The 22,875-nt window shown below is 41.2% G+C and overlaps 1 protein-coding gene across 2 annotated transcripts in view; it reads left to right on the top strand.

Annotated features, from left to right (window-relative positions):
- SMCHD1 (structural maintenance of chromosomes flexible hinge domain containing 1) overlaps window positions 1-22,875 on the top strand; it is a 181,113-nt gene that overhangs the window by 74,787 nt on the left and 83,451 nt on the right. For both annotated transcript variants that reach the window (XM_039527011.1, XM_039527012.1), the window contains exons 20-24: window positions 1,415-1,559; window positions 1,769-1,865; window positions 10,453-10,525; window positions 15,707-15,846; window positions 17,298-17,432. In XM_039527011.1, coding sequence (XP_039382945.1) covers window positions 1,415-1,559; window positions 1,769-1,865; window positions 10,453-10,525; window positions 15,707-15,846; window positions 17,298-17,432 — 590 coding nt within the window. The remainder of the gene's footprint in view (window positions 1-1,414; window positions 1,560-1,768; window positions 1,866-10,452; window positions 10,526-15,706; window positions 15,847-17,297; window positions 17,433-22,875) is intronic.

The raw sequence follows: 22,875 nt of genomic DNA, 5'->3' as shown, positions 1-22,875 counted from the left end.
ATGGTCCCTTCTGATCTTGAATTCTATGATTCTATGATTCTATGATGGGTCAAGGGCCCGAGCAACTATACCTTGCAGCATCAGCTGCCATCTACACACGCCCTTTCAGAAGTTGCCTGGCCCTCTTGTACAGCAGTTGGGAGAATATTACCTCTGACAGAGAAATCTTGGAGATTATTTCAATTCATGTCCAGCCCCCATTTCCACCCTCCTTCCCCATCTCTCTTCAGGGACCCTTGTCACAAGAATCTACTATGCCAGGAAATAGTCAGTCTGTTATGCCTAGGGGCCACAGAACCAGTCCTGGCACATCTCAGGGGCAAGGGATTTTACTCCAGTTATTTCGTGATCCCCAAGGTGAAGGGAGGTTGGAGGTCTGTTCTAGATCTAAGGGCATTAAACAAATGCGTGAAGGCGCACAAGTTCTAGCTGGTCATGCTAGCAGCTATTATTCCAGCTATAGAGCCAGGAGATTAGTTTTTGGCCCTCAACCTCAAGATGCCTACTTCCACATCTCAATACGACCGTCACACAGGAGATTCCTACTGTTTATCTTCAGGCAGGACCATTATCAGTACAGGGTGCAGATGAGAGGCCGAATGTCCTCGTTACTGCTCCAGGGCTGGCCTGGGAAAACATTCCATGATAGAAGTCGTCATCCTCTCATGGGACAGGGACCTCTTGTATGCTTTTCTCCCATTTTTTCTTCTATTCAAGGTCCTGTTGAAGATTCGACGGGACAAAGCAATTTATTTTAAGATAGCTCCCCAGTAGACTTCATTCCAAGTTACAGAGGTCTGTTTGTACTCCTGTGTAGAGTCCTTGGCAAAAATTTTTAGAAGTGACCAGTGATTTTTGGGTGCTTTGACTTTTTTGAGTGATTTTTCTCAAAACGTGGTAAAGGGTGGGGGTTATTTTCAAAGTATGAGTGTGCTCAGTATTTTTTTTTTTAAATCAGGATGCATTAAGTGGCTCAAGTTTGGAACAACTGGATAACAAAAATGTTTATCCTAGCATGTAAACTGAATTTTGTTTATGTAAATCAGAAGAATATGTAAATTGTTTAATTTTACAAAGCGATCCACTGTCCCGTTGGATTTTGTTGAGACATTTCATAGTGCTCTGAAGTTGCAGACATGTTTTATATAAGTTCTTACACCTATATGTTTGCATTTTAAACAATTACTTCTAAATCCATACAGACTGAGGAAGGAGAGACTGAGAGGTTCTGATCTATCACTGTTGCCAAAAATCTCAGTTTATTGTCTACTAGCCTGTTAGGATGGGACCCTCCTTCCCCATCTATTTGCCTGTTAGAGTGGGAGTTTAGGTGTCTGTACTGATGCCTTAGTTAAAAGAAATATAATGTGTAGTTACAGATAAAATTACCTACATTAACTTTTTTCTCTCTTAGAGGGGAAACCAGAAAAATTTTCAGTGAGTCTTTTGGATCCTCCATTTCGAGTTGGAGTACCTTTTAATATTCCTTTGGACTTGCAGGATGAATTTGGTCATCCCACACAGCTGGCAACTGATATTGAGCCAATTCTTGAAGCTAGGTAATTAAACATATCGAATTTTTATTCTCCCTTTTTTGTAACTCTCTTACACATTTTTGTTCTTTAATTTTACAAGGTGTTGGACTAGGTATTTTTAATATAAATTGTCTGACACCTCCTGTTGCTTCCAAGTGTTCTTACATCTTGATTATATTTTGGGTGAGAATTAAAATGCTTTTCTTTAAATTAATTTTAATTTATTTTTGTAGTGGTTTGACTTTACAATATGAAGAAATAAGTAGAGGAACAAATTGCGTCATTAAGGGTGTCACTGCTAAAGGCCCCGTGAACAATTACCTGGGCAAGGTAGGCTGAGTTATTTAAATTTGGGCAGTATATTAAAACTGCTCACTGCTTTATATGTAAAATGCATTCTAGTGTTCCGTTGTCTTTTATCTGTTCTTAAATATGGGGAATAAGCAGGAATAACTCTAACTGCTTGTACTATGACATAGTTGGCATCACAGAGACTTGCTGGGATAATATGCATGACTGGAATATTGGTATAGAACGGTACAGCTTGCTCAGAAACGACAGGCAGGGGGGAAAAAAAGGAGATGTTGCCTTACATATTAGAAATGTTTACACTTAGACTGAGATTGAGATGGAAATAGGAGACAGACTTATTGAAAGTCTCTGGGTAAGGATAAAAGGGGTAAAAAAATAAGGGTGATGATGTCACAGAATATTCAGGAAGCTGACTGAGGAGATATATGAGCCATTAGCGATTATCTTTGAAAAGTCATGGAAGATGGGAAAGATTCCAGAAGATTGGAAAAGGGCAAATATAGTGCCCATCTATAAAAAGAGAAATAAGGACAAATCAGGGAAATACAGATCAGTCAGCTTAACTTCTGTACCCGGAAAGATAATGGAGCAAATAATTAAGCAATCAATTTGCAGACATCTAGATGATAAGGAGATGACAAATCCATACTGACTTTTACTTAAGAACAAATCGTGTCAAATCAACCTAATAGCTTTCTTTGACAGGGTAACATGCCTTGTGGATGGGGAGGAGAAGTGGTAGACGGGGCATATCTTGACTTTAGTAAAGCTTTGGATACTGTCTCGCATGACCTTCTCATAACCAAACTAGGGAAATGCAATCTAGATGGTGCTAGTATAAGGTGGGTGCATAACTGGTTAGAAAACCGTTCCCAGAGAATAATTATTAGTGATTCACAGTCATGCTGGAAGGGCATTACGGGTAGGGTCCTGCAGCCAGGGAACAGTTCTGGGTCCGGTTCTGTTCTATATCTTCATCAATGATTTAGATAATGACATACAGAGTACACTTATAAAGTTTGTGAATGATACCAAGCTGGGAGGGGTTGCAAGTGATTTGGAGGATAGGATTATAATTCAAAATGATCTGGACAAACTGGAGAAATGATCTGACGTATAGAGGATGAAATTCAATAAGGACAAATTCAAAGTACTTCATTTAGGAAGGAACAATCAGTTGCATACATACAAAATGGGAAATGACTGCCTAAGAAGGAGTACTGCGGAAAGGGATCTGGGAGGTCATAGTGGACCACAAGCTAAATATGAGTCAACAGTGTAACACTGTTGCAAAAAAAGTGAACATCATTCTGGGATGTATTGGCAGGAGTGTTGTAAACAAGACATGAGAAATAATTCTTCTGCTCTACTCCGTGCTGATTAGGCCTCAACTGGAGTATTGTATCCAGTTCTGGGTGCCACATTTCAGGAAAGATGTGAACAAATTGGAGAAAGTCCAGAGAAGAGCAACAAAAATGATTAAGTGTCTAGGAAACATGACCTATGAGGGAAGATTAAACAAACCCAATCTTTTCAGTCTGGAAAAGAGAAGACTGAGAAGGGACATAACAGTTTTCAAGTACATAAAAGGTTATTATGAAGAAGGCGAAAAAATTGTTGTTCTTAACCTCTGAGGATAGGACAAAAAGCAGTGGGCTTAAATTGCAGCAAGGGTTGGACATTAAGAAAAACTTCCTAACTGTCAGGGTGTTTAAGCACTGGAATAAATTGCCTAGGGAGGTTGTGGAATCTCCATCATCGGCGATTTTTAAGAGCAGGTTAGACAAACACCTGTCAGGGATAGTCTAGTTAATGCTTAGTCCTGCCATGAGTGCAGGGGACTGGACTAGATGACCTCTCAAGGTCCCTTCCAGTCCTATGATTCTATGACTAATTGACTTGGATACAGCATCTCTTACAACAAACATACATGATTCTTGGATTGTCTTAAATGTAAATGCACTCTGTGAGGGTACTGGAGTATCATTAATGGGATGTCGTGGGTGAGAGGAAGGCACTCATGATTGCTGGAAGAAGTGTTCTGAGGCAGGAGTTTGGAAGGAGGAGAGAGGGCAGATACTTGGACACTAAAAACAGGGGGTTTGTTCCAGTCATAGGGGGTTGCATGTGTGAAGGTATAAACCTGAGTATGTGAGAGATGAGCAAAAAGAGAATACCAGTGAAAAAGAATTGGGAGGAGTTTAGGGAGAGAAGGGAGTAGTGAGCAAAGAAGAGTAACAGCAGAAATGTAGATTGTGGCAAGATTAGGGAGGATCTTGAAGAAACTTGAAGTTGAGAAACTTGTTCAGTCTAGTAAAATGGGAAGCCACTAAAGGAACTCAGGGTGCAGGAATGTGATGTAATCATTGCAGGAGAGGAAAATTATCCTTGCAATGGCTGGTTGGATAAACTGTGAGGAGATAAGAACTAGAGATGACAAAATATAGACACAAGTTTTAGCTGTGTGAATGAACAAAGGATGCTTATGGTTATATCAGAAGTAGTGACAGTACCTAACAGAGGACTGGATGGAGGGGAAAGAGAGTCAGAAGAGTAAAAAAAGATTACATTGCAGTAATGAATCTAGGAGATAAGTTGGATGGTATAGTTGACAGTGGTGATTAAAAACGAAAAAGGAGGGGGGCAGGAAGCAGAGAAGAAGGTTAGGAGGAAAGCTATTCACTTTCTTCAAAATAGTCTGAGGTGATAGCAAAACAATCAGGATACTTTGGAGAGGTAGCTAGAAAGGATACTATATGGGAGAGGAAGAAGTTGGGAGTAGAGAGAGAACTGTGGCAATGGTTACTCTCCCAGTGATCTCATTGTCTGTAAAATGGAGGGGACCAAGGAAAAGACACAGGTAGGGTTGAGAAGGAGGATGAGGAAATGCTGAAGGAGTTAGTCTGCAAGGTGGGGAAACGCCTAGATAATAGTAATGGGAAAATAGTAGAACGAAGATTGTGGATCAGTGTAGCAGGCATCGGACAGATAACAATAAAGAAGAATAATCAATATTTTGGTTTAGCTGGAAGGCAATTAGTGACATAGCTCAGGGTGGTTTTGGTGGAATGGAGAGAGGGACAAAGCCAGATTGTAGGGGATCCAGGAGACACTTGGAGGAGAGGAATCAGTGCAGAAGACAGCATATTCTAAGATTCTGAATAAACAGAGGAGGGTGGATGGGAGCTGAAGGTAGATAAAAAGGCAGCTAGGAATAAGTGAAGATTATTTTCAAGACACTAAAACAGATATAAGAGCATGCTTGAAGGCAAAAGGAAAAAGATAGGTAAAAGATAAGAGAGAGGGAGGGGTCTGAGAAGGATCCAGGCATGATAGAAAGTCCATCTGAGGTCCAGAAGGTGGTGAGAGGCAGAGCAGTTGAAACTCTCCTGGTAAAGATAAAGAGGAAAAAATAGGGGTAGGTGTCATGGTGGGTGTCTACTATAGACCACCCAGTCAGGAGAAAGAAATGGATGAGGCATTTCTAGAACAAATATCAGAAATATCCAAAACACAAAACCTGATAGTAATGAGGGACTTCAACTGCTCAGGCATCTGGTAGAAAAGTAACAGGGCTAAACAAAATATCCGGTAAGTTCTTGAAATGTGTTGGGGACAACTTTTTCTTTCAGAAAGTAGAGGAAGTAACCAGGGGGACAGCCATTTTGGACTTGATTCTGACAAACAGGCAGGAATTGGTTATGAATCTGAAAGTGGAAGGCAATTGAGTGAGAATGAACATGAAGTGATAGATTTAATGATCCTAAGCAAAGGAAGAGTGAGAGCAGCAAAATAAGCACAATGGGCTTCAAAAAAAGCACACTTTAACAAACTCAGAGAACTGGTTGGTAGGGATTCTATAGGAAGAAAATCTAAAGGATAAAGTAGTTCAGGAGACATGGCAGTTTCTCAAGGAGACCATATTAAAGGCACAACTGCAAACTATCCCAATGTGTAGTAAAGATAGGAAGAATAGTAAGAGGCTCCATCAAGAGGTCTTTAATGACCTGAAGATCAAAAAGGAGTCCTACAAAAGTAGAAACATGGATCAATTACTAAGGAGAAGTATAGAAGAATAGCACAAACAAGTAGGGACAAAATCAGAAAAACTAAGGCACAAAATGGAGGATGGATGAGGTCCCAGAGGACTGGAAAAGGGCAAATATAGTACCTATCTTGAAAAAGAGGAGCAAAGAGGACCTGGGAATTTAGCTAGTCAGCTTATCTTCAATATCTGAAAAGATAGTGGAACAAATTATTAAACAATCAATTTGTAAGCACCTAAAGCGTAATAGGGCGATAAGGAATAGACCGCATGGATTTGTCAAGAACAAATCATGCCAAACCAACCTAATTTCCTTTGACAGGGGTTACTGGTCTAGTGGATGACATATCAGTAGGTGTGATATATCTTTCTTTTTTTTTTTTTTAAAGTAAGTTTTTTAGTTTAGTTTAGTTTGCAGATGACACCAAGCTGGGAGGATTTGCAAGCTTTTTGGAATTAGAATTAGAATTGAGAAAGACCTTAAGAAATTAGAGAATTAGTCTGAAATCAACAAGATAAAATTCAATAACGATAAGAACAAAGTATTTTGATTAGGAAGGAAAAATCAAATGCACACATACAAAATGGGGACTAACTAGTTGGGAGATAGTACTGCTGGAAAGGATCTAGGGTATATAGTCGATCACAAATTGAATGTGTGTCAATGTAATGCTGTTGCAAAAAAGGCTAATATCATTGAGGTGTATTCATAGTAGTTAGACACAGGAGATAGTTCTCCTACTCTGTAATGTACTGGTGAGGCCTCAGATGGAATACTATGTCCAGTCCTTGGCACCACACTTTAGGAAAGATTGGAGAGATTCCAGAGGAGAACAAAAACTTATAAAAGGTTTAGAAAACCTGACCCATGAGAAAAGGTTAAAAAACTGGGCATGTTTATTCTTGAGACAAGACGACTGAACAGACACCTGATAAGTCTTCAAATACATGAAAGTCTCTTATAAAGAGGATGGTGATAAATTGTTTTCTGTCCACTGAAGGTAGGAAAAAGAAGTAATGGACTTAATATCTAGCAAGGGAGATACAGGTTAGATATTAAGAAAAAAAACTTACTAACTGTAAGGTTAATTAGGCTGTGGAATAGGTTTCCAAAGGAGGTTGTGGTATCTTCTTCATTAGAGGATTTTTTAAATCATGTTAGACAAACACCTGTCAGGTAAGGTCTTGATTTACTTGGTTCTATCTCAGTGCAGGGGGATGGACTTGATGACTTCTTGAGGTCCCTTCCAGCCTCACTTTTCTATGATTCTGTGACCCTACCCTGTAATTATAGTGGCAAAGGAGCGCAATTATAGTTAAGTTGTGTCATGACATCCGTTTAAAGGTCAACTTTTCTAAACGCTAAAATTGACATGCTTATTTGAATATCTTTGAAAATTGGTAAGCCTCAGAAAGGTACAGGGTAGGGTTAGTGACCCAAATTTGGAGTCATTTGAGCATGGGATTCCAGAGATATAAACCCCGGGGGGGGGGGGGAATAGCCTTTTTTTTTTTTTCCCAAGTTCCAAGTTTCTCCCCTCCCCAAAAGCTAAAATCAAACTATTGGTCTCACACCATCAAGTTTTGCCCAAGATAGTGCATAGCACCTACTAAATCTTTGGAGGACCCAAAATGAGAATGGTAATTAAGAAAATGTACACTGTACATATACCAGTACAGAAAAATGGGTGGAGGGTATCCATTCTTGTCATTTTATATGCTCTAAAGCTAGGCTCTTGTAAGTGGTCTAAAATACGAATGGTTAATTGGATTGTTTTGAAATTTGGAGTGCTTCATTGGGGAGGGGTCTGAGTTTGCATCAGTGATCCAAATTTGAGATCATTTGCCCAACAGGTTTCTGAATTCCAAGCCCTCAGAAGAAAATTTCCTTTTGCTGCCTTGTACTGTTTAACTGAGAGGTACTAATGATTGGATGAATCACACTTCAGATTGCTTGCCCTTCAGTTAACATAACTAAGAATAAATTAATCACAAGCCCCCACCTAAAACAAAAGGAATTTCTGAAAGAGGCTATGTCTACATTATAAGCACTAGAGCAGCACAGCTGCAGCTGTCGTGCTTATCGGGTAGACACTTGCTACAGTGACAGAAGGGGTTTTCCATTGCTGTAATTAATCTACTGCCTCAGGAGGCAGTGACTAGGTCAATGGAAGACTTCTTCTGTTGACTAGTGGTGTCTATATTGGGGCTTACGTTGGCTTTACCACTTCTCTTGGGTGTGAATTTTTCATACCCCTGAGTGATCTAGTTAGGTTGACCTAAGTTTTAGGTGTAAACCAGGCCTGAATGGCAGGAGGTTGCTACAGTTCGTGAGGCATGGGTGGCAATTTTATTTTGAGGGTAATGTAATCAGTCTTTGGCAGTAGGGGTTAAATTAAACATGTGAATGCTTCCTGGAAGGGGAGGAGTATTAGGAGGCAGAAAGGTGGATGGAGAGGGGATGGGGATTATTGGGACGGGAATAAATGGGGATAAGTAGTAGAGGAGGGCAGGAGAGATTCTGGGCTGAGATGAGGGAGGCCTGTTCTGGCAGTGCACCCCAACCTCCTCCTTTCCTCCAACTCTGCCAGTGAACCCCAACCCTCCTTTCACATTTAATAGTGTTAGATCTAGTCCTGTGGGTGAGAGTGAATGGGTTGTAAAAGGAGGTGAAGAGCTTGTATGTTTCATTGCCTGTGGGGTTTTCAGGGTAAAAGATATGCGTCAATGGTCATACTGGGGCATTGTTGAAAGAGAGTAGAGTCAAGGTTGCATGGGCAAGCTTAACTTGAGCATTTTCTGGTTTTCAGAAGTTTTAAGTTTTTCTCAACTCAGTGTTCTGCAGGGGGACAACAACATACCACCAACCAACCATAATTCTATATTAACATAGTTTTTTGCCATTGAATACATGTTATTGTTGACAGCTTTTATACTGCTGCCCACAACTGCTGTAGATTCTGAGGAATATTATATAATACTTTTTGCACTGAATTATATAATATATTTTATATGGTCAGAACTTAAAATATTATTTGGGGCTATGTAAAGTTTCTCTTATTTGGTCAGTGTGGTGTTAGTGAGTGTGTAAACTCCTGTGAGTAAATCTGTAAGAGAACTTGTTTAAAAACCATACGAGTTGCTTCTTGGTGCTGAATAAATGAATGCTAACATTATACATAAGTTTTTTAGAACTTCTTGTTACTCATAATAGGTCTGCTCTAAATATTATTGCCATAGACTGGTATATGGTTTCCTGCAGCTAGAAGTTTAAATAACAGAATTCCTATGTTTAGCACAATTCATCATTATCGTTCCATACAAAAACCTAAATTTAACAATGCCCAGAAAGCCTTTAGGGCAAAGTGAAGGACTCAAATTAAAAAATGCCAAAGTTATAGTTGGCCTTGTAACTTTAACTCGGCCCCCTTTTTTGTTTGCCTTCTTTAGAGCACGTAAATGTTCTGGAGGATTCATTCATTGTGCAGAAAGAATAGTGCAGTGAATGAGACTGTTCTTAAATATTTTTATCCCACCTGTTCAGTGAGTTGACTTCTGATTCTTTCACTGCACATCATCTATTCTGTCCTCTGCAGAATTACATGTGCTGCTAGGCTGGTGTAAATTAAAATTTATTCCAGATCTACACCTTAACAAATGCAGATAATTGATCGATCTGGGTATTTATATGGCCTCCATCACCATAGTTTGTGAGGACTTTGATCAGAGTGTTTACCTGTCATGTTTTTTCTGCCTTTTGCAATATTGTTTGCATTTATTTTCATGGGCCATTTTTTGAGCTTTAGTTTCCCAGATTTGACATCTCTGAGGCGGAAGATAGATAAATGCAATCAACCACTTGCAACTATGTCCACTCAGTTTGTTTTGTAACTATTTTATTACGTACTCTTGCAAATTTGTATACCAATAAATATTTTCAAGTAGCTACAAAATATGAGGCACCCAAGGACTGCAGTGCTCCCTGTTGGATTTAATCCCTAGAAGTTTGGGCTTATGGGTGTTCTTGAACTGGGAGCCTGGGCTTAGTGATTATTAGTGATATAGCTTCAAATCAGCACTTCCAGGTAATTGTATAACTAGAGTTGCCTACATTTTTATTACCTGTCCAGACTGGTATTCACTCTTCCTCACTTCTTGGTGTCTTGTTTCAAGCAGATAGAGAGTGATGGAGACAAGGTCTGCATATCTCTTCTTCAACCACCCCCGAAAAAAACCGAACTTAAAAAAAAAACTGTTTTGTGTCCATTCATGCATGCATCTAGGCAGGCAAACACAAGTTATGTTAACTGCTTTTAAAGTGTCTGCGTTCATGTTGACTAATATTCAGCAACGAGAATAGAGACCTCTGGAGGCAATAACATCAGAAAACTGATAATCTAGTTTGCAAGTTAATACAGAAAATTTGTGTAAGCCTCTGGAATTTCACAAAAATATGCATGAAAGTCCAAAATATGTTTTTGTAGGTTATGAGAATTTATGTAAACAAATCTATGATCTGTGTGTGTTCAGCGTTAATCCTTACAATGTTCTTTTCAATAGAATTTCAATCTGAAGGTTATTCTTCCTGGTTTGAAAGAAGATTCACAGATCTTGAAAATAAGATTATTGCCTGGTAAGTATTTTGAAATATTTGTGATGACATGTTGAAAAATATTCTAACACTTTTTTTTGTAATAGTGTGCCTCCATCCAAGCAGATATAATACCCAATGAGATGTACATTTACCTCTACATAATTTATCATCTGTTATTGTCCATAATATGTAAGTCCAGGTACTGGGCTTTGTATATTATTACTAGCAAGTGAAGACTGGAAACTTAAAACAAACTTTATGATGCCATCCCCCTTTGATTGGCAAACATTCACTCAGCATTCCAGCACTACCTGTTCTCTTATCAGTTGGAAATCACCTGCTTGTCTGAGATACATTTTGTTTTATTTTGAATCCTTTTTTCTGATCACGAACTTTTTCTAACTAGGCACAATTATTTAGCATTTTTATTTATTTCCTTTTCTCTGGAACTTTTGGTTGCCCACTAGTCTCCATCTTCTTTGTCCCCTTTTTAGACGGGTCACTTGGTGAACAAATTCTGGGTTTTTCATTCAATTTCTTACTGACACAAACTGTGAAATCTTGGCTGGGGGTGTATAGATATAGTGTCTCAGCTTTATCATCATGCATTCCTCTTTTATGCCATTTAGTAGTCTGTAAGCAGTACCCCCACCAGATTTCTAAGTCATGTTGTGGATGCACTGGAACTGAACAAATGTAGGTCCTCTCTGTAAGTGGAATTTTTTTGGCATGAACAGCTAAAAGTTTCTCAGAGACCATGTGGGTGAGGTAATTTTTTTTATTCTTTGAGTTGATGCAGTTGTGTATTCCATGTAGGTGTGCATCCAAACACCATACCAGAGCCAGAGAACTTTGTCTGGCAGTACACATAGAGGCAGCACTCGGGTCTTGTAGCCTTCTCCCCTCCCCCGCTGTACAAGGGTGATGCCACTATTCGTTTCTTCTCACTGCTCATGGCTGGAGTCAGAGCTCTGTGTGGTATTATTTCACCTCATGCTTTCTGTTTCAGTTGTCTGAGACTTTTCTTGTATGTCAGGTGTGGGCAAACTACTCTGGCCTGCGAGCTATTTTAAGTCAACCTCAGCTCTGGTGCTCCGACTGGGGCGCTGGGTCAGAGGCCGAACCACGTGGCTCGGCCCAGCTCCAGCGCTTCAGTCAGGGCGCGGGGTCAGGGCCGCACCATGCGGCTCCTGGAAGCTGTGGCATGGCCCCACTCTGGCTACTATGTGCTCCAATGGGAGCTGCAAGGGTGTTGCCTGCAGGTGAGGCAGTGTGCAGAGCTGGCTGGCCGCGCCTTCACACAGGAGCCTGAGAAGGAATATGCCACTGCTTCCAGGAGCTACTTGAAGTGAGTGTCGCTTGGAGCCTGCACCCCCTGAGCCACTCTCCACACCCCAAAACCCTGCTCTGATCCCCCTCCCGCTCTCCAAACCCCTCGATCCCAGCCCAGAGCACCCTCTTGCACTTCAAACTCCTCATCCCCAGCCCCACCCCAGAGCCTGCATCCCTTCCTGCACCCCATCCCCAGTTTTGTGAGCATTCATGGCCCACCATACAATTTCTATTCCCCTGTGTGGCCTTCAGACCAAAAAGTTTGCCCACCCCTGTTGTATATAGTTGTTGTAGCTCAGACTGTGCCCTCTCTCCCCTCTACCACAGAGTGAGAGCTCATTCTATGAGAGCCCAGATGACATTGATTGTGTTTCTAAGTGATGTTCCCATTTTGGATATTTGCAAGGCTGCCACTTGACCCTATGTATGTATGTTAACAAACCACTGTGCCATTCTGCTGCATCCTGCTCATATGCAAACTTTGGGAAGACAATCCTGCAGTCTGTTCAAACAGACTCCAAGCCCCAGCTACTGCGGGTACTACCTGAGAGTCATCTGCATGGAATACATGGCTGTATCTACTGAAAGAAGAAAACATGGTCACTGACTGTAATTTGTGTTCTTTGAGATGTGAAGCAGACATGTATTGCACCACCCATCCTCTATCTCCTCTGATGTTTGATGGGGTCGGGATGGCACCACGCTTATACGGCTAGGAGAGGGCATAAGGCCATAAGACGTGAGCACCGCCCCCACAGGTACTGCTAGGGAAAGTTCTCTGGCTCTGGTGCCCTGTGTGCGTGCAAATCTGCATGGAATACTCATCTGCATCATATATTGAACAACAGTTACAGTAAGTAACACTGTTCTATTGGACCAGCTTCTGTTGGTGAAAGAGACAAGCTTCTGAGCTCAATAGAACTTCTCTTTACCTTATCTTTGTCATATCCTGGGACCAACCTGGCTACAACAACATTGCAAATACCAGTTTCTCAAGCAGTTCCACTTACACAGTAAATGTAAGAGATTTACCACGGTGCCTTGTTCCGATGGTGCTGTTACTCCTTTTTGCACAGGCTTTTCCAGATTAGGAAAATGTATGAGGTGTGTCAGGTCTGTCATGGGTTAACTACTCTTGGCTTTTGACCAACATCAGGTGTGCCAAGCCATTTTGGGGAAATTATTCTACGGTAGCCTTCCTTATAGCTAGACTAGCAGTTCCACCTGTAATTTCTTTTTTATTCCATTACCTTTTTCTGGGCTGCAGATAGATGTAAACGCTCCCTTCTGAGAACAGGAATAATAGTCTAATTTGATCAGATTAGATAAAATTAAAGATGTACTTCTGAATTTTCACCTCCTCCTGTGTCAAAGATATTTGGATGTTCTCTTTCTTCCTGCAAATACCAGATGCAGTTCAGATTTGTCATATAGTTGCAGGGCATAGTCACATATTTTTGCACTGGAATCTATGTCTTTGGCAGTGCCGTAACACTTCAGAGCAATTGATTCAGTGCAATGCTATCTTTTAGAGCTAATTTGGGGGCAATAGTGAGCAAAATCTTTTTCATTCTTTGCTTTTCTTAGGGGACTAAAGTTTCGGGGGGGGGGGGGTTGCTTCCTGAGTAGAACTGTCTGTTCATCTCCTTCTCTCCATCTGTTCCTCCTCTTTGCATTTTATGATGTAGCAGGCCACCCAGAATAAGCTGAAAGTACACTGGTGCTTGTAACGGGTTGGGGACTCACCACCTGGCACCTCCCACTGGTGACTCCGGGAATTAGTTCTGTCCAGGGGAGCGCCCCCTCCTGGTGGTGTCCTGTCCATCGTTCCGCCCTCAGTTGGCCTCTCTGGACCCACATTGCTCCGTGCTCGGCGGTGTCCTCTTCGAGGCCACTGCCCTCCGGCAGTGCCCCTTAGTCCATCCGCATCCCCTTCCGGGGATTGGTGATCAGCAGTCCTACACCCCAGCCACCAGGTCCAACCACACCCTCTGAGTCTAGTCCCTCTTCTCAGGGATCTGGTGTAGTCTATAATGGGCCGCTCGCTAAGGCCAATGGCTGGGTGTACTGCAAGGGGGGGAAGGAGGGGATCCCAACCCAGGGACCCTCTGGCGGCAGCCTCGCTGTCCTCCTTCTCTTCCCTCCTCTGTCTGCTTCCCTGGGCCACTTCCCCTACAGCCCCTTGCACCCGCTAGGCCCTTCCCTTCAGGGCCTGCAGCCTGGCAGCCTCCGGGCTAAAGCCCCTTAGCCTCCCCGAGCCTGGCCAGCACTGCTCTGTCCATGGTGCTAGTCTCCCACCCGTGGAGACTGACCTTCCCCTCTCAAAGGCCTGGGACAGACTGCCTGCTCCCTTCCTGGGCAGCCTTCTTATAGGGCTGAGCCTGGCCCTGATTGGCTGTCTCCAAACTGGGCCCTGATTGGCTCCCAATAAGCCCTTCTTTGATTGGCTCCCTGTCTGCGCAGGCGCCCTGGCCTGCCGCAGTCCACACACTCTCAGGGAGTGGGGTAGTATGCCCCACTACAGTGCACCATGTGCAAGGAGACCACAACAACTACAGAAGAGCAATTCTGCTAAGATTGTTTCATGGGCCTGGGAACAATTGTAGGTCATGTCAATCCTGTGCTGAAGAACCTTAATTGCCACTTTAGGGCTTAATTAAAACACTGCATCTGGTCTCTTAATTGCTATCCTTTTCATTTGACATTTTTAATCTTTAGGGTCTCATTCAGCCAAGGTAGGCAAACTTATTAACCGGTTCTTGCCAATGATGTTTTTCTACCATTTATTCTCCTAAAAGCTTGTTCTAACTCTGGTTTTCAAAAAATAACTTCCTGTAAGGGATAGATCAGCAAACTCTGTTTGTGTGAAGCTTTTTACTAGCAGAGATTTTAATTTAGTCTTCAAAAGTGGTCATGGTCTCTTTTCCTGCCCCCTACCCTACCCTACCCTACCCTACCCTACCCTACCCTACCCTTCCAAAATAGCTGTCACTTTATAGGTCTTTTCCCACTTGTTGATAAAAATCAGTTTTAGATACTTGGGTTGTAAATGTATAGTTCCCAGCTCAGGTGGGATATCATAACTGATTACTTAGTTCCCTTTCCCTTCTTAAATGTTAATTAATCTCTGTGATTCACCATAGTTGTTTTTATTGCATAGGATAGAAATTAGAAGTTTTAAATAACTAATAGACAGGAACAGAGATTCTTTGCAAAATATTTCTGAAAATTGACCAAAGTTATTTGTTTTGTCTTTATTCATTCTTGAAGGACTTTGACATATAACTCTGGTCTTAAAGCTAATGAGTTACAGTTTTCTTTAGGGACTCCACATTAATTTTTAGAATTAAGATTGACAACATATAAAAATTATTTTACCTTTTAAGCTATAAAGTTTATTTTGAGAACTCCCACTATGCCCTCCACATCACATCATTTTTTCTTTTTTTTATGTTTAGAATGCCTTTTAGCATGATTGATCAGAGTTCTTTGTGGTTATCTACATCCTATAGCACATTTCATATGTTTGCCTTGCATCTCACAGGAAAGTCCAGTTTCAGTATCTTTATTGGTTTACTGGTCAACACTGATAGTACTGGTGACTTGTAAAGATGTGTTTTATATATCTGGTGATTGCTATATGTCTATTTAAGCACATTCAGGAGACTAGTAAACAAGCACCTGCAAGGATAGAACCCCCTGCTTATTTCATTACTAGTATTCTTCTGAGGAAAGACCATGAGCATGAATTGTGCTAGATTGTTTGTTACCAAAGGTACCGTGGCAGTTCAGTTTCTCTGCATAATAACCATAATTTGAAAATAAAAGTCAGATAACCTGTAAAATTCTGAAGTGTAACCTCTACTCTAAAATTGTGTATGTTTACAGGCCCTCCTCATCAATTGAAAGTGAAACCTGATTCTGAAATGCTTAAGATTGAAAATGGGACATCTTTCCCCTTTCAGGTTGAAGTGTTGGATGAAGCAGGAAATATAACAGCACAGCCAAAACTGATAGTTCATTGTAAGGTAGGCTATATTTTATGTATACTAGCATAGGCTTCTGTTATGGCACTTACTTTAATAAAAAAGTGCGGAAAGGATCTATTTTGTTCTGTCAACCAAACGTAATATACTGATAGTTTTCCAGACATCTTGAGATTTCATAGTAATTGCAACTTCAGTGCCACCTCTTCCTCATAGTCCCTGACTAAATGTCAGAGGTACAAAAAGCGGACACATTAGAGATTAAAGAGCTACTGGGATGAGGATATTTTAATTACAGTATCTAGATACTTCAGAGCATGCTTGTGTGTGCGTGTGTGCGCGCATGCGTGTATAGAAAGAGAGCGAGGACCCCTGCTTACATTTATTTGGTCTAGGATTAGCTAATGCCTCAAGTGAACTCTTAATATAAGAAATAACAGACTATTATTTGCAATATATTGTCTGACAATAATTTATTTTTAGTATTGGTTGTTTAACTGTCAGCAAACCACTGCCGAAGTTAATATTTTTTAACTCCATTAATCCATTTAATGTATTTAAATTTCTCAGAAATAAGCTCACAGCAGGCAACTTTAAAATGTTTAACAAGAATGTTTGCACTTAGATTTTCATGTGTGTATTGTTTATGCATGTTACAAACTTAACTTTAACATTTTTATTTTATGAATGAGTGATCAGTGTTCAGTCAATTTTAGGGCATAAATCTAAACAAATGTTAACTTTTGAGTGGCATGAATCATTGTTTTGGAAAAAAAAATAATTTAAGGCAAAATATTTTAAATATGCTTAAAGATGAAAATGCAGGCTAATCTGTATAAAAACAAATAGTGTATTATTCATGTCTCCTAAGGACAGGCCCACACTAAAAACTTTTGCTGGTATAGCTATGTCAGTTAAAGGTATGGGGATTTTTGTTTGTTTGGCAGTGTTTTGTTTGGTTTGGTTTTCTAGTGACATTTTTATATAACAGCAAAACCCCTAGAGTAGATGCAGTTAAATTGGCATAAAAGTGCTTTTTGCCAGTATACTTATAAGCTACACTGACAATATGTGTACACATGGAACTGTTTGCCGTAGCGATATCAGCAAAAGTTTTCCAGTGTAGACTGGACCTAAATTATTAGGATAATATGAGGGATTGTTGAAAACCAATATTTAAGACTAAGCTACCTTCTTTCTACAACCAAGTAAGGACTAGTGCCCCTTCATAATACCTGTACTTGTATGTATTATTAAATATACATTATTAAATGTGTATGTCAGTCACAGTTGTAATCCTCATCCTCCTAGGCCTCTCCTATTATTTGTTCTCCATTGCTATGAAAAGCCTGACTTTGGATTCCAAGATTCTTGAAGGCGTGGACCTCTCATTTTACCTGTAAAGAGCCATGCTTCCCTTTGGTGTTGCATAACTAATATTTTAACTTATTTACATGCTACTATATTTAAGTGTAATTTTGCATTTTAAATAGTTTGTAGGTGCTCCAAATCTTCCTGTGTATGCCGTGGATTGCAGTAATGCTGGGACAAATATTTTAACTGGACCAGTTGTGCATGTACAGAATATAAAGAAAGACCAGATGCTCAAAGCAAGGATTGAAATACCTGTAAGTATTGCTCTGGAGTTGTATGCGAATGAAAGAGGTAGGGATGAATTTAAGTGGCAGGCTGCAACTTTTTGAACTTCACAATAGGGAGGCGTGCTATATGCCCACTCCCTCACATACCAGGCAGTTAAAGGAGGCCAGTTCAGAGTTACAGGACTCCTGCCCTTTAACTAGTAACTCGTGTTAGACCCTCTTCGGGGGCTCTTTCTCCTCGCCTCTGCTCCATGCAAAGGGGTTAGAGACTACTAAGGGGAACCTCTTTCTTAGAAGACTTCAGGTCTCCCTTTCTTCTTACAGGCATAAGGTCCACCAGTGAAATCCCAGGTCTCATTTACCTCTGGGAGCTGGCGCTTCTGGCCTCTACCTACACTAGGCGCCAGCTGCAAGTTGTGATGAACTAAACGTCCTATGCTATCCCCTAATGTTAGACTTTCCATCTCGACTCCTTTTGTCTAACTGCCTTCACAATGTTGCCAGGAAGGCAAAATACAGACCAGATCTCTGCCAGTTTGGCACAGTGGTAAAAACTTCCTTCCTAATCCCCCAAATAGGCCATTCATTAGACCCACCATTGTGGAAATGCAGCTCAATATACTGTCAGTACAGGAAGGAAGGGAGGGTGGGGCAGCGATGAAGCAACTGAAAATGGCCCCGAAAAGCCTAGGATCGCTTTAAATCATGGAGATGGGGAGTGCAAGAGCCAATCTGTTCCTCTGTTCTCTGCTCCCCATACCTGCCAGCCAGTGGAAGGCAGAGAATCTCCCCCTCCCTCTTCCAGCTATTTCAGAGATAAGCAGAAGGGATTTGGGATTTCCAGGCTGGTATGTTCCTCCCAAGCTGAGTTTCATTGCCTTTAGTGTGATCAAACATCATATCCCCATCATTGAGCTGGGGACAGGGGTACCTATGCATTAATACTTTTAGTAAGGAGTATTTTTTTAAAAAAATAGGCAAAAGAAGGAACTGCAGAAATTGCATTAGTTAAAAATAATTTTTCCTTGGTATAGTATATAGTGACTAGTTTAAAGAGCCTTGGAATACTTATCTAAAAAGCACAAGATAAACACAAATTGTATGTATAGAATGTACAGCTGCAAGATGTGTCAAAACTGCAGCCATTAACATTTACAAACAGAAGACAGTAGTGAAGGAGTTTGCTGTATACTCTGTTTTTGTGTTAGTTGAAAGATTTTGTTTTTTCATCTTCTGTTCCTATCATCTTGATGTTTTTCTGTTTTTCCTTTTCTTTGTATTTCATTATTATTGTTAATATGAAACCATTCTTTATTCTAATTCCTGTCATTTAATGACCCCTCTCAGCACAGGTTGTTATTTCTTTGCAGTTCAGAGAAACTTGTCTCTGTCCACAGCCATTATCACATTTAACCCAATAGTTGAAGAAAACATGAGGAACTTTAATTGGTTTTATCTTGAAATCTGAGGAGCTTAGTTAACTTGTAAACTTCTCCTTCCCTTAAAAAAATCAAATCAAATCTTTATTTTCCAATAAATTTGCTTTTTCTGGCTTTCAGGCTGGTAACTTCCATGGCATGACTATAATATAGTAAATAAGCAAGATTTCAAGTTTCTTTAATACTTAAACACTTATCTGTGCTACTACTTGCACTGAGGAGTCAATTAAATGTCCTCATCATACCAACTTCTTAGTGACATTTAAGTATACATCAGCTCTGATTTCTACAACAAAAAGTTAGGAAGGATTATTGTGCTAGCTCCCATATCCCATCCAATGCAGAATGACTGAGGTTTTTCCACATGATGTTGCCTCTATAGAACCACACTCTGTAAGTCAAAAGTGCCTAGCCATGTGGTCAAGGAACCTTCCTGAAGAGTGGTTTCCTCTGAAGTTTCTTTGAGCTGAACATTACATAGACCAAAGGTTATAAACAATCTGCTTCCTTTTGCTATCCATCAGTCCATATCTGACTACCAGCTGGAGTACTCATAGGTCAAACCTGTCCATTTTCTTGGTTTAGATCTAAATAGAAGTCATTTAAAACATCTTATAATGATAAGTTTAGCGTAGGCATAAGTCTGGTACAGTATTAATTTTCTTTCCAACTTGCATTGAATTTATTGTGACTTCTGGTTGCCATGGGCCTTACCCAAGATGGTGGATCCATCTAAGAAAATAGGATTTAAGCGGTATATGTCTTAATTTTCAGTATTCCCTCACTTCAAATGGTGTGAAAAGTGTCTTTTTTTTTTTTTTTTTAATACTTTCTGGGAAGAATGTATAGCTAAATCCTGTGGTACCTGAAAGATCTCTTAAAAAGAATATGAAGGATCCTGAAGGCACATGATTCTAGAGATACTATTTCAAGAAGGTGTTTATGAGCACAGTGGACATTGCCATAAAGTCTGACCTGAAATCCTAAAATGAATGGTGTTCTCTGGCAAATGGAGCCACACAGTGACCTATTGAAACCAATTCTACCCGACAAATGTAACAGTTGTTCAGAATAAGCTGAAAAAAGCCCCTGTTAAAGTGCCAGAGATTCCAAGAGACTGCATAGTAAGAAAAGGTTCTTTGAGTTCTGGTCCCTGTATGTATTCCACTGTGGATACACGTGTGCCTGAGACCAGAGAATTCTAGCAAGTAGTGTCCATTAGAAATGTAGATTGTAGTTAGTTAGAATCCTCACTCCAGGGAGTCATCTGATCCCCCCAGGGCAGGACTTAAGTTATCCCCAAGCTTCCAGGCTTTAAGAATTGCATCTACTGCCCCTGCTTCTTTTCATTCATTGATGACCAGTAGCACTGCCTCTACTGCTTTGGAGAAGCCCATATCTCCAGTAAGTACAGTATATGCCACTCCTTTCCCAGCCGAAAGCAGTAGGCACGAAAACTCCAGCTTTGGAAGTATCTAATGGAATGCGCCAGGGAGCCCCTGTCAGATCCAGGCTGTGGAGAATCCCAGGTACATCAGCCTAAGACATCAAGGAGTGCACCTCCTAGCTTGATGTCTGACTCAGGACCAGGAATGACTAGAGCCAAGGATCCTTCGTCTGGCCCATCTCACAAGAATAAAAGGCACACTCTCATGTGCATAAAAACAGATTCCTTTCTAGATCTAAGAGTAAGGATCCCTTCCTGGCCCCATCCAGGTTGGGCAAATCCTTGCACACAGAACACAAGGACTTAAGTTCTCTTAGGCCTTGTGGCCATGATCAGAAGGTACATAGGAGCAAGGCTTCTTCAGTACCGCTCCGCATGTCATCGACACTGACTACCGTACCAACTACGACAAAGCACCTGGACCCGAAGGATTGTGAACCATTGGTATCAACAGTTACTACATGGTTGAAGTCTCCTTGATTGGTGCTACTGTCAGATTCCCCTAAAGAACCACCAGTTATTAAGAGACCCTTTACACTGACTCTAGTGGTATGAGGTGACAAGACACAGCCTTCTAAGCCTCCACTGCACAGGATGTCTTCATTCGCCCAGACCCACAGTCTCCCCTGTTGTCGGGATCGACCCTCATCAGAGAGATTCTAACACCAGAAACACATCCATGCAATTAGCTACTCATGGCTTCATAACATGGGTACTGATGGCACTTCAGATGGAACTGGACCTGACCTTCTCATCATTAGGAGAGTCAGCTGTACCAGTGGAACTATCCTCCCCTCCACCAAGGGAGTTCAGCTCAGACAGGGGATCAAGAGTCTTCTACTACCAATCTCGTCTATATAAGTAAGGACCTGCTGCTAGGGACCAATTTTTCCCAATAGCTTGGAGACTGCCACAACCTACTTTTGATCCCTCATACTGATGTTACTGGGGGCCATGGGGCCTGTACACATAGCATCTGGAATCAGTGTGATCCCAGAAGAAATCTTTACACCTCCTTGTCTCCAAGAGGTCAACCAGATCTTCCTGAGCCTATGCAGGAGGAAGATGATGAACCAGATCTGCCAGTACCAGAAACAACATATACTTCATCTTCCTCACAGTCTCATAGTTTCTTCTTGACAACCACAAACAGTTCCAAGAGCTGCTTTGGAGAGTAGCATAAGAGCCTCAGATTCTCTTAGAGGAGATCCAGGACTCCAACACAAGTGCCTGGACATCCTACAGCTTACAGGATCTAGAGGAATAGCACTCCTGGTCAATGAGGCGATTCTGGAACCAGCAAAATCTGTGTGGCACATGCAACCTACCCATTCTTCTTACCCTAAGACAGCAGCAAAAATTGATACTTTGTCCTGGCTAAGGAAGTGGAGTTCTCCCACCCTGCCCTGAACTCCCTAGCTGTCGAAGCAGTGGTGGAGAGGACTAAAAACACCCAAGGGCCATCCCTGTGGCTCAAGAGGCCAAGCATTTGGACCTTATTGGGAGAAAGATGTTTACTTCCACCAGCTTCCAATTTAGAATTTCCAATTACCAGGCCCTCCTGGCAAAATGATTTTTTTTGAATTATTCTAAATTCCTGGTCTCTAAAGACAGGTTACTCCAGGAGAATACGGCTTGACTTCACACCCTTTTTGATAAGAGCATATTAGTGGCAAGAACCTGATTACAAGAAGCAGTTGATGCTGCTGATACTGCTTTATGATCACGGATGATTGCTAGAGTGATGCATCAGGAATCTTGGCTATATTCTTCAGGGTACCCCATGTAGTTACAGAACACCATGCATGAGTTGCCCTTTAATTAAATCAGTCCTTTCCACCAGAAGACAGACAAGCCATTGCATTCATTAAAAGAATCCAGGGCAATCCTCTGCTTCCTGGGTGTGTATATACACCAGTCTGGAAGAAAGTAGCATAAGCAACCTTGCAAGCCAAGGCCTTTGCCACAGGCTTTCTATCACAAGCGCATTTATGAGCTACTTTGCAAATGGCAGTGGGTGCAGAAATGGAGATACATTGTCCAGTACACCTCTTCTGCAGCTACCCAGCCTCACCATCCCACCTCCCCAACCAAAAGATACTTTTGACAGGACACTAAAGAGCTGCAAACCAATGTTCATTACATCTCCACCCAACTCAGAGATCCACTTTGGTGGATGCCTAGCACCATTTTCCCACAACTGAGGGCAATAACAATTGACAACTGGTCATTCCTTTAGCTCAATAGAGGTTCACCTGACAGCAGTCAGCACATGTCACCCTCCAAGGGATGGCTTCTCTATCTTTACTCACTGAGTCACCCCCAATCAAGTTCTTAAAGGTCTTAATTAGAACCCCCTGCTCCCCCCGGTAATAAGACCAACTGCTCAATCGGACCTTAGTTTAGTACTTTCAGCACTTACCAAGCCACCTTTCAAACCCCTGTTTAGCTGTCTGATGCATCACGTGACTATGAAGGTTGCTTTCCTCGTTTCCATCACCTTGGCCAGATGGATAGGCGAACTGGAGTCTCTAATGGCAGACACTCTTTTAATGGCTGAGTCATTACACTACCTAAATCTGTT

Source organism: Mauremys reevesii, linkage group 2, assembly GCF_016161935.1.
Source record: "Mauremys reevesii isolate NIE-2019 linkage group 2, ASM1616193v1, whole genome shotgun sequence".
NCBI classification, from domain to species: domain Eukaryota; kingdom Metazoa; phylum Chordata; order Testudines; family Geoemydidae; genus Mauremys; species Mauremys reevesii.
The sequence above is the reverse complement of the archived record's forward strand: the minus strand, read 5'-3'. Positions and strand labels throughout refer to the sequence as shown.